At 30.9% G+C, this 13,048-nt stretch overlaps 2 protein-coding genes across 2 annotated transcripts in view; one reads left to right on the forward strand and one right to left on the reverse strand.

The window, feature by feature from the left end:
* Nucleotides 1–13,048, forward strand: part of LOC143191537 (kinesin-like protein CG14535) — a 660,599-nt gene that overhangs the window by 342,211 nt on the left and 305,340 nt on the right. The gene's annotated exons all lie outside the window — the stretch shown is intronic.
* On the reverse strand, nt 4,697–7,746 carry LOC143190673 (pancreatic triacylglycerol lipase-like). The gene is made up of 4 exons (XM_076395170.1): nt 7,591–7,746; nt 5,194–5,702; nt 4,869–5,134; nt 4,697–4,812 (listed from the first exon to the last, which is right to left on the reverse strand). Exons 1-4 carry the CDS (start codon nt 7,661–7,663, stop codon nt 4,755–4,757), a joined length of 906 nt encoding a protein of 301 aa, XP_076251285.1. The 5' UTR covers nt 7,664–7,746; the 3' UTR covers nt 4,697–4,754.

Here is a 13,048-nt window from a genome sequence, read left to right on the forward strand (position 1 = left end):
TTGTGGCTCATTGTGTTCGGTTAGATACAATGTTAAGTGTTTCGTGTCAGTGTTTTAGTTATTCTGGCCTAGGGGCCTAAATTTCGGACTTCTCCGCCTGCGATAAAATATAAATTTAAGGTGTAAATGACGAGAGTTACAAGGACACAAAAAATGAACCAATAACAAAAAGGAATTCAAATAGTAATTAGTATACAGAAATTAAAATAGTTAAAAGGTGCGTCCTATTCGAAGTGTTTACAACACTTACACAAGTAAAGAAGAAAAACAAGTCTGACTAATAGAGAATATGGTTCAGGTATAGGATAGATTTTTTAAGAAATAATTGGCTATGTTTGTTTGCAATTAATACAAAATTGAATTTTTGACTATATACAGAAGTATACAAACCCACTGCCATTAAGTTTCAAGAAAACCTATTAAATATAACTTGAGACATCAAGTTGATTGTGACGAAAAAATAGTGTTTTAAGAAAAAGAAATCATTTAAATCTTTAGACAATGTTTTGTATATTATAACCTAAGTAATGGTACTTAGTAGTCATCTTTGGTTAACCAGTGGTTCTTCATTTATAATTGTGTTATTTTATACAACAAAATTAATATTTTCGCGTCCATTTTTTAAGTCTTTTAAGCTAAACGAGCGAGATCTTTAGAAATAGAAAAGGAAGTTTGTAGTCGCTCCTTTTTCTCATGTTTAAGTCAATTTATGGATGCCAATGTCAATTTAGGAATGATGTATCTATTGAGGTTATCTACGAAGAGACCTATTATTTGTATCTTCATAAGAAATGAAGTGCTGTTCAGACAGGTTGGGGCTCATATGTCAGAACAAGTACTAAACTAAAGGAGCAAGATTCGAAAAATACTGGTGTAGGTCTAAATTAATAAGTTGAATGATTCATTATTGTTTTCATTTAATATGGATTTAAGTATATATGGAATTAACGATTTATACGATATAAATGAATTTACTGAGAAGGCACATTATCAGACAATGTCCAAAGAACTCCGAAATACATTAGATTTTTGAATGATTCTTTCGAAGGCGCCTATTAAATAGCTAAATTTTGAAAACATGTAAAATGTCGATTTTTTTAAAAATTTGAATTAAAGTTCTGTCCTCTCTCGAAGTCCCATGTACAACTTAACCTCCCATCGAAGAATATATTCAACTATTCTACAGAGCGAAGCTAGGTCTAATTCAAGTTGATGAATATCAAAAGTTGTATCAAATATTAAAAGTTTAACGTTAAGGTGATATCCTTTGCTACCTTCCAAAGGTAATTTCAATGTATGAATAGCTAAATGTAATTTTACTGTTCCATGATTAGCATCTTTATACATCGAATAACTATAAAGACTACTAAATGGAAAACTGTTATGTTCTGTAGCAAAATGAAATAACTATGGAATTTTATAGTTTTTTTTACCCCTTTGAACACCGTTTTTACCTTTTTCTCGAAAATAGCGCAGATTAAAGTACATGTAAGGAACTAGTAGATTGTTATTCTAACAATAAGACAATTTCTTTCGTCGAGATTTATATTATAATCACTAAAATTTAATATCACAAAAGTTGGAATAGAAATTTTAAGTTTGTTATCAAAATAGTCGACGGAATAACTAGAAGGCATACAAAGTAAAACGGACAAGTTTTTTTAGGTCTCCAAATATAATTAAAATTAAAATGGTATTTTTTATATTGCATCATAATGATTAACGACAATGATTTATGATTAATTAAATTAATGGTACTTAAAACATGTCATAAATTGTTGAACTATTATATTAAATTAGTAAACACGGTCCTCCTACTGTTGCGATAGCCGCGGGTTCGAATCCTGCTGGGGCATGGTCGTAAAATGTATGTTTGTGATTTTTTATAATTTGTGATTTTTCTAGGCAAGAGTGTAAAATTCGACAAGGAAAATGACCCCAGTCACGCTAGTAACCAGACTGGGTAAGACCGGATATCTTCTGGGATGATTTATAAAGTTGGTCACTCACCAGTCGGTAGGCTTAATGTTGAGGACCGTGGTTCGGAGCCCACGTTAAATTTTAGGCCCAGTCCAGATAAATCCATAGTTGGTAAAAGGAGACTTTAAAATATATTGAAAAATAACAGTATAATAATTAAAATAAGTAAACAGTATTAGTTTTATTATATATTTTTATATTATTACTTTTAATATTGTCTTACAATACTCTCAATACTCTTGTATGTTAACTGATTAGTTATGGTAACAATTTTAGAGGAATTTTAATTTTAATTTGCTGTTGTTTTCATGTTTTGGTATTTTTAAACTGTTGATATAGCAATAACAAATATTTTTTCTATTTGTGTTAAATTGTTTGATATTTGTGTTGTGTGAATTTATTTAAACATGTTAAAATTATTAATATATAAATAATACATTCAAGTATTATTATAAAAATTAGTTAAACAATGACAGATCGAACAAGCCATCATAACCAAAATTATATATGATTCATCTACATATTTTTTAAAATAATTTAAAACTCTACATGTTGTATAATAATCGAGAATATGAGAAAAACCCAATTTTAAAGAATCTAAAACTACTTTCTTATAGACCATAGTAGTAGATCGTACATGTACGTAATTTGGATAACGATATCCGTTGAAAAACAATTAAAATTATTGAAAATCCTAATATTTACTAATAGCGATAAATAAACAAATAAATAACAACTATCAACGTCGAGAAACTCTACCTTGTTCCAGTTTTCAGTAGCGCTCGTGCGTTCATTAAAAAAAATGGCCGGTAACTATTTTATTTTATTTAATTGATCGTTGTGTCGCTTTTTGTTGGTATCACAGTATCTTGGGAATTGTACCATTAAATAACGCGGGATATTATCCAGTTAGGTAATAGAGAAGGTATTTTATTACGCTTCGTACCTTTTTGCTTGCTATTTTTGCGGCAATTCGCATAGTTGTAACTGGGTCTCACTGTTTGAATTATGACTCTGGCGCGTTCGAATGAATTCGCGTTAAACGCTATCGAATTTTTAAGCCTACAACGATTTTTTGCCTCACATAAATCAGCGATACTTGGCTGAAATTTATTGCTGCAGTTATAATGAACGAATCTTCGATGAGAGGTACTTAGTTTTTTAGTTGCGAAAGTTCTTATGTTGGAAGAGAAAAAAGGATGACGTAAATAGTAAATAGAACTGTTGTCCCCAACTGTACTGTCTGCGCCCATTAATTTTAGCTGAAAATCCGACAGTAATCGCTTGTAATAAAAATATATTTTCTGGTTTATCTGAAGGTCACTATTAGATAGAACATATGAAATGTTTTGTGCATCCAATAAGGCAATATTAAAGAATAGTAAAAGAAATAAACATGAAACTTAGGGTTGCATTTTTACAGTGACTAGTAGTTCAATAGTTATATCATATTATAACTCCTGTGGTAATATCACGGGCTAACGATGATAAACTTAATTTAATTACTTTTTTATCCCAGCTTTTTTATAAGTTCAGTTTTTGTTCTTTTGTTTTGAAATTATCAGCTTGAAGATGTAACTGTATTGATATAATAATCAAGAATTGTAATCAGGTGTAACGAGAATTGATGAAATATCTGTGCAAAATGAAATATGCTGTAGTGAAACCATTGAATCTTTAATGGAGGATCGTAGTCAGATAGTAGTAGTTGTCAGATGCAACGTGTTATTACATAGTACACCAGATGGACGAGTAAGTGCTCGATATTTATAGTAAAGTAAAAAAGAAAGAAGCTTTCCGGATAAAGAATATACTCCCTCACATTTACCTATTAAAATAAAAAAGGTTTTCATACTTTTCTTGTCATCATATTATTTCAAAAAACAATGGTTCACTGCCAATTGCATAGAACCTTATTAATTCCCAAAAACATTACTTTACGGCAACCAAACCGAATATTGAGCTTAATGAAACAATTTATAAGGGCTTTTAGTTTTTTTGGATCTGATATTCGTAAATTGATGTACGATTCCACGTTCGAAGCAATAATGAGTACACGGGTTAAAAAGGCTAGAATAGCTAGAAATTAAAAGTTTCTTTCTTAATATGTTTTATCGACTTTTTCAATGATTGGGTGAGGTTAATTATAATCCATTTGGTACCACCATTTTATTTTTAAGTTTGAGTATTTTATGAGATTCATCATTTTGAAATTACACATTTTATTTTCAATTTCTACTCCAGATGTACCTTAAAATTTAAAACATAGAAGTTACTTCACTTTCTTGTGGCTCGTTCTGAAATAGCGTATTCTCTCAGCATTATTTACAGCTTCATCTCACTATGAATAACGTGTCGATTCTTCCGAACGAAGATTGGTCTTATTCAAACAGATGAATTTGTAGCTAAAGTTATAGCAAAATCGCTTTGTTATATGAGGGAATTTTTTTTTAATTTTGAGTACTCTTAACTATAAACTTATCGTTGGTAATGTGACCTACAATCTTGGTTGTCTGATGAACTTTAGAGATTATTTTTGATAAATTTTGAAAACATCCGGGACATAGGATAGTTTATGCGAACACGATATCAGGGCTGTTGTAGAGGGATATATATGTATAAGCTATGTCATATTGTGAGTTGTAAATAAGAACTGATATTAAATACAGTTTCAGCTCCCAACCCAAATGAAGGTAATTAAAAAAAAAAGAAAAGCTATAATTAAATAATATATTTAAATTATTTTTCTCATTCATACGTTTACACGTACAAATTTAACCTTGTCCGTATGGTGACTGATCGTTGGTGTCCAAATAGTATAAACCGCTAGCCCTATAACAACAGCAATAACTAAGATATGTATATTTTCAAAACGAACGCGAACTTACAACTTATCGACTTTAAGCAAGCCACCCATTAGTCTTTTCTCTCCGTTGCAGTCTTTTTGTGAGAAATTATCGTAGCTATCGCATTTTTGAGAGAGAAACTTGTTATCGCCCAGTGATTCAGCGAAGTACTCCCAAGCCCTGTTGTGGGCGCATCCGCCAACAGCATCGGTACCACATCCTGGCTGTCTAGATCCACCGTTTGGATAGAAATCAGAATGTCCAACGGCATTGAGCGTACCGAGAAGGCCTCCGTTAGTATGAATGGACTACGAGTTAAGACAACGTTGAGACTCTCGAAATTCTTTCAAAGAATTTAATAAAGTACCTGAACATAATCGGCATCGCTTGGTTTTACGTATACCTCCTTGGTAATCAATGGTCCTGCTGGATCTAGAGCCATGATAAGCCCAACGGGTTTATCGGTGTTTCTACCGATATTTCCCGCTATGTGAGCGCCCAAAGAAAAACCAACTAAAGTGACGTTGGTCAGTGAGTACTGGAATGAAGCAGAGATAGAGCTGAGGAAAGAAGCGGTAAATACTCCGACGTAAGGCACAGCATTTTTAGCGACCAAGTAATTTTGACCAGCAAGCGGACTCCAGTCAACCTTGATGACGTTGGCGTCCATTTTAGACAAGATGGCCTGTCTCACGTAAGTGTTGGAATCGGCTTCGAAGGAATCCTTAAATCCATGGATCAAAACTACCGTGGGTAAGTCGGTTTTAAAAACATCCTTGATGTGATTGACGCTTGAATCGTTGATGTGAACGAAGATGCCGTCGAAATGGTCCCTGCTATAGAAAACGTACGAGACATCGCTTTCAGATGCGGTTACTGGAAAACAGAGAAACAGGACTTATAGTGATATCTTTTAAACAAAGATGGTAACAGCTATTAGGTGTCTATTTCAATACATATTTTCTGAAAATGCAGACTATAAAGTATATGTGAATTTGTGATACGAAAGTGTGTTTGTTTTTCATTCAAATCAAAGTAATTATATATTAGTATCGAATGTAATAATGGATATGTTAATGAATTTTAAAAAATCATTTATGCAACTTCTGTATCGTATTAATACTTGTTTACTTTTGACTTGATTAAGCTACATTATCATACATGTTTATTATATTCTAATAGTATTAGTGTTACTTAGTGTCTAATAATAACTAACTTTCTATGTCTTAGCCTTATCAAATATTACATATTCTTATATATTTTCCTATGTACTACTTTCAAAATATAAGAGGTATGTCGGTAATGCCTTTCCTTTTTTGTTTTCGCTCGAAAAACCAATTGAATAGTCAATTAGTGAGACTATTGATTTTTGGTTGTTTGAAAAATCTTCAGATTATATACCTAGTCTGTTATGTAGTACTATTAGATAGTTAATATGTTTTATTCGAAGTATTAGTCGTTTGATTCTACACATTTTGCCCGTCTGAAGAGTACAGGGGGTGCTGTAAATCTTGCCTTCATTTCAATACTCCTTTGACTGGTTTTTCTGTATGAGACGGTGCGTTGTTATGCTGCTAAATCACCTTAACACTTCTTTGACCTTATCGTGGATGTTTCCCAACCTGGTCTCATCAGACACAAAACCATTTTGGTCTTGCAGTATCATGCTTTGTTCGCTTGTAATTTTCGAAATAAATTAATTTTTTATCTCCAATTTCATTTCATTGAAGACTTTTCGATTTTATAATTGCCTGTCATTAAATTGATGTAACACCCATCTTTCTATCTTTTGAATATTTCTAATTGCTTGTAATTGTTCTTCGTAACTCCTACAATTTTGGGTCTTCAAATGTTTTTGGTATACCAGGATGTTCTTTGTTTTGAACGTTAAAATAGCCAGATTTACATTGTCTAAACTATGTTTTATATATTATTACATTAAGAACATGTTCACCTTAAACCTTTCAGTAGTTTTATTCTTTTAAGGAAACTGAAAAAATACATTCTTTGGCAAAAACTTGACATTTAAAAATATTATAATTCTGTATTATACATGGATAGAGAAATCTGTTACAAAAACCAAAAGATAGTTTCTGACACACCTGGTAGCTTTCCTTAAGTCTGAATTATTCATAGATTTTAGTAATTGTTTTACACTGTAATTTTAAAACAACCTAGCCTATTTATTAATAAATATAAAAAATCATTTCTCATATCACATCTGGAAATAAGTCTTGTGGTATGGATACAATTTTGCGCCTGTCGACAATAGATATTATCCGAGAATGTCTTCAAAATCAACAAACTATTGGGTTTGTAATATCTTCAGAACTTCAGAGACAGAAACTGTGAAAGCCAAATCTGCTAGTTTATCTAATCTCAATAAACAGCATTGGATAAGAGGAGTCTTCTGTAAATATGGCGTGATATCAAGGTGACTGCGCTAAACTACAACTAACTGATCAGAGAGCAAAGTTATAGAAAACAGTGAATCGACTATTTTTTTAAAATTAAATAATATAATAGTAATCACTTTTTGATAATCTTGTTAAGTACTCGTACATTCTAAGATATACGAGCTGTAATCTTTTTTAGGTAGATTTTACTGGTTTTTCTCATAATATTTTATTAAAATAAGATACGATAAATCAAAATTATAATTTTTTGTTGCAGCTATCTCCTGAAACCAATATCTACCAAACAATCCCATACTTATAATGTTGAAATTGTGTACTACTGATATATTATGTACTTTAGTACTTACCAGAAACAGATCGTGCTTGGACCAGATTTATAACACGCAAGAGGCCAAAAACAGATAAAAAGAAACGTTTCATTTTCTACAGCTTACTATTCGACTATTAAATCTTCTACTATAGTTGCTCGAACTCTGTACATGACTTGTACATTCGACCAATTTATAACTAAGATAAGAGTCTTCATTGATAATGTAAATTAATCCTACTGTCTTGCTAATTAATATATAGAAGGTCGTAAAATAACATTCGATTTTACATCATTAATTCTGACACGAGCAATAAGTTGAAAGATGAATTTGTTGAAATCCGATGATAAGAGTTAATCGGCCAACATAATTGATGAGAAAAGTGCCTATTTCAAGTACCTCTTGACGTCAGCTGTAATCTGTTTTGGAAGTTTCTAAAGCTTAAAGAAACCATATTAATCATCATTCAGCTTTGTCTACGCTCTCTTAATCTTTTCGTGTTGCAAACTGTTAAGTACTTGCACGTATTATGATTATTTGTTAGTAAGAAACATTGGTACGATATATAGTATCTGTTTAATTATAACTGTCGGAAGAACACCACTTGTGTGTGTTGTTGGACGTGTTATGTTATGTTTCTTGGAAAGTTTCTAAAGCTTAAAGAAACCATACTCATTTCGATTGAATTTCGACTACGTTTTCTTAATATTTTCATGTTGCAAATTGTTAAGTGCTTGCATGTATTATGATAATTTGTTAGCACAAAACATGGGTATGATATTAGTATGTTTTTGAATTCTAACTGTCGGAAGAACACTGCTTACGCTTTGACCATTTCGAAACCTTGTGACTGCACAGTCGTGCTACTCTAATCTGAGCAAATGACACTCAGGACGTGTTATGTCTGTAACATATATATGTTATATAGCTGTTGAAGATACTTTTGAAGCAATAAGTCGTTCAATGTATACAAAATGACGCCGGTAGATATCTATAGTGCCACGTTGATCTTACTATATGAACAGTAAGACTTTAAGCTATAAATATTCAGCTTGGGTGGTTGATATGGATGGCTCTCCGGAAATTATCATAGTAGATCCACATTTCATCATCCCTTACCATAGGCTACAGAAAATATTGCCCTTTTTGCTGGCAAGTAATGAAACCATGATGTTCCCATAATGTGTAAGGCGGTTTTCATCCAATAAGCTTTTAAGGTTCTCCAGCTCCATTTTGTCGTTGACATAACGGCTTTTAAACCGTTGAAATCAAAGCCGCCATTTGCAATATGACTGTTGTGTTTGATGGATTTACGTAGCAGATTTTTCTAACCAAGCAAAACAGTAATGAAAGTCCAAAATTTGCACTGAATGTCGCAATTTTTAGCGGTTTATGATTAACCTTTGTAAACAATAAATAACTGAATAATTCTAAATGGAACGTGTTAAGTTGCTTAATAATTAAGTTAATAATTTTTTACATCAAAACTTTACATTTTACCTTTATATATATATATATATATATATATATATATATATATATATATATATATATATATATATATATATATATTATCGCTGATAACAATACATGTAAGTACCTAATAAAGTCACTGATGGGGTAAACTGAGATTGACACTGTTCCATAAATATTTTTTGTATTTATTGTAAAACATTTCAGTACTGTTAAAAGGAGGATTTCCTCATGTGAGCATTGGGTCTTAAATTCGCATAGTGGTTAGGCTACCCTAAAACGAATATCCCTAAGCTGAACTTTGGTTATATTAGTCGCCATCAGGATGACAGGGCATTTAGATAATTTAATTTTTTTCCTATACAATTTGAGACGTACTCATAAAATGGCAGGATAATGACACTGCTGTGGACTCGCAGAAAGTGAAATCTACATCTTATAAACCATGTAATAACTCTGGGCCAAGTAGAGTCAACTAATTGAGAATTTAACACCTCTATGGGAAGGAATGCAAAAAGAAATGATTTTTTTTGAAGAGTGAATTTATTAATTGCGCGAGGAATAATGAAGGAAGTCAGGAGTAATCAAGATGTGGAATGAGTTTTAATTTTTTTCCAACGACATCATAGAAGAAAAAATAGCTAGAACCCTGAGAATGACACTACTAAATATCCTTATATACAGTTATTCAAACGCTTATAGGTTAATATCTTGGACTATATTTAATATTGCAAAATCTGTTGAAGACTGGAATTGAAATCAGTATACATAACAAGTAAAATGAGTAGTAGGTGGAGAGAGAATAATACTGACTTGAACGAAAGAAACATGAATTAGTTTTGAGCAATTCATAATAGATTTTTAAGCTATATCATATCGGATGCTTCTGCAACTATGCAAGTTAGAGCTAGATCCTAATTAAGTTTGAATCGATCTATAGAAGATGTTCAAAATATAAGCAAATATTATTTGATTTCGATATGGATACTAATTAATATCTTTATTAACCAAGTCTAAGTCATCATCAGATCGTCGTAGTTTAAATAGTTGCATTTGAATCGATAATTGACAGAAGATATTGTTAGATCAAGAGAAGTTGAAGAAATATCATTGGCCACTGGTTCACCCATTTCAATGTATTTATTGAAACAAATTTTCCTTTTTTTGTATTCCAAGTATTGTTTTCTTTTGAGAAAAACACTTTTGAAGTCCACATTGTTTCTGTAGCATAATAATGTTAAATACTTTGGTCCAGAATTTGCAGTTGTTGCGAAAGACATAAAATAATCAAAATAATAAGATTTTCAGAAAAAAATATTGCATCCCTCAGATAATGTCTCTGAGTCGATGAAAAGGATGCTTGAATAGAATGAACTATGTTTCAAATCGTTTTTCCATTCTCAATAATTACACAATTGCAAATAATCAAAGAAGTAATTGGTGAGAAGGTTAGTTATTTATATATTAGAACACAAATATCTAAATTTAAAAATATAAGGGTTCAAACAATATTATATTTTTATATAACAAAAAATTTAATTAGTTATTATTGTTTTTTGTGCGTGTCGGTTTGATGACCCATAGATGGGTTCCTGTTAAATATATTTTTGTAGAGCGCAATTTATGGCGTCATGAGGTACTCGATCTAAAGGTTTATCAACAAAAAGTAAAGTGTAAAGCAAATATTTAATTTCAATATCCCGCTATCTCATCGAAAATACAATGTACAACAATTAAGAAGGTATCAATTAGAAGTAAATAAAAAATTCAAATATCGTAATATAATCTACAGATCATATTAAATATGCATTTTTTTAATAAACTTTCTAGTACCTCACTTATCTTGAATGAATTATTTTAGCGAAATTACGTAGTACTAATTGGAATTACCCAAACCCAAACAGTTATTTATCTTATCTCAAGAGTGAGTTTATTATTGTATTTATTATATATAAAAATCCAGTGAGTATAATCAATTTAAATTGAAGTAACTTATTAAATAATCCGTGGCTATATTATAATGCAATTATGCTATTTTTAGACTTGTCTGCAATATTATCTATTATAGAATTCCGTCTACAATTTTGTAAATACTTAAAATATATATATTTTTATCATTTACGTGATTTCAAAATTATCTACTATTGAATGGCTATTAATTGACCAATATATTACTCATTTTCAAAATAAATATACTAGTACTGTCAATTAGTATTACGGAATTAAATTTGATCATACATTTTTATGCACTGACGAAATTTTTTTATGCAATTTTTTGGAACAATATTTTCTAAGTGTATTCACAATAAGGTCTTTTCTGTTTTTGTTAGTCTAGCTCTCCACTTTCAACAAAAAAGGATGCCACCAGTTCATTGATGTAATGAATGAACCTTAATTTTATCGTTTTAACCTGAGGAAGTCTTAAACGGCAAAAATGTATTAGGAGTGGTTTTAATTTTTTAGGATGGTGATTATGGTATCGATGCAAAAGTACAGAGTGGAAAATAATCATAAGGGATCACTGTAGATTGTAGGAGGATATAATGTTAGCCTTCTTCTTCTAACTACCATTTCTTGAAGATGACTCTTAACCTGACCGAGCAGCTCTTCACTTTTTGCCAAGAAAACAAAAGACAATTAATTTTTCAAACCTAAATCCTTATGCTACCTGAAGGTTGAGAAAAAGTAGGGTCCATCCTTAGGAGAAAACTTCAATTAATATAAATTATTCTGGTTGTTTTAATAAAGTGTAAAAGTTGTAAGAGAACTTAACTCTTAAAACATGCAGCCTATACAAACAAAATCGTTGAGCTATATATTTCAAATTCATGAAGCCACGGAGAATTTTTAAAAATATATCTATGCTATTATCACCTTTTTTGATCTGCCTGAATAGGAATTTCATATGTTACTTACTTAAAAATATATATTATTCTGTTAGAATGGTGGTCACATGCAACCAGAAAGATAAGACAATTTAAAATATGTACGAGAGATCCAATTCTATGTTATTAGCGATCTGCATCTATTGTTTAGGTTCGAGGTAGATATAATTTCTTTACATTCTCTATACAGGATATTTGAGCGACCATATCATTTTAAAGCAGCTGCATTTCTTCGCAGAATAGGTTCGTAGAGTGTCTGAATAATTTTCAATAGAATGTTGTCCTATTTTTGTACCAAAATATCCGTCAGTTGCTTTAATGGTGTTGAATATGGAAATCTATTCCTCACTATCTGCTTCAAAACTCTATATAAATATACGAGTACTGTAAATTAATTTTAAGGTATTAATGACGATTGAAAATTTAAAGTAATATCGTTTAAACAAATATAATAAACTTTTTGTTATACCATTTCTGATGAATATTTTTCCAATATTTTTGGCATTTTTGTTATAACACATATACAAATAAACTTTCTACCTTCGAAGAAGGAGAAAATTTAGAGATGCTGAATTTCTGTCGCAGCAAAATACGTGAAAAAATACGTTGAACTCAATGTCCATTGGAGATATCTTTAATTTAAAATTAATGCTCAAATACATAAAAGGAGTAAAAGAGATAACAAGAAAGTAATTTTTCCAAATTACTAGCCAACTGTTTATTCTGGGCGAGGATCCTTGACATTGCGGAGGATCACCTCAATTCTTACGAAGAAAAGAAAAAATCATTAACATTTTTAAACTCAAAATTTTAATGCAATCTGCAAGATCACGAATGATAGCATCCAACAATGGATAATGTTTTGAATATTACACGACTAGTTCGTAACTCTCTGTCCTGAATTATTTAATTTATATGGCTTTTATGGCATCTTTATAAGATGAACTTAATCAGCTTGCACGTATCCTTTCTCAAAATACATACATCTTGTTGGATATAAATAAAAATATCCTACAAACGAGATATAAGATCCAACGCTTACCTGTTCTAAATAGTCAAACTGAAGAAGATACATTTCGTTAGCAGTCCGTCTATATCTTCATTTAACAGCTAAACACTTATTTGTGCACCTTACATCT

The sequence above is a fragment of the Rhynchophorus ferrugineus genome, unplaced genomic scaffold (assembly GCF_030347505.1).
Source record: "Rhynchophorus ferrugineus isolate W39M unplaced genomic scaffold, kcgeb_rfMv2 rfM2, whole genome shotgun sequence".
Taxonomy (NCBI): domain Eukaryota; kingdom Metazoa; phylum Arthropoda; class Insecta; order Coleoptera; family Curculionidae; genus Rhynchophorus; species Rhynchophorus ferrugineus.

Excerpts from the sequence above, each read along its gene's own strand:
- LOC143190673 (XM_076395170.1), bottom strand. The coding sequence starts at position 7,663 with ATGAAACGTTTCTTTTTATCTGTTTTTGGCCTCTTGCGTGTTATAAAT. Across the intron at positions 5,135-5,193 it reads GCGATGCCGATTATGTTCAG|TCCATTCATACTAACGGAGG; the intron begins GTACTTTATTAA and ends CTTAACTCGTAG. Across the intron at positions 4,813-4,868 it reads TTGCTTAAAGTCGATAAGTT|GGCTAGCGGTTTATACTATT; the intron begins GTAAGTTCGCGT and ends CTGTTGTTATAG.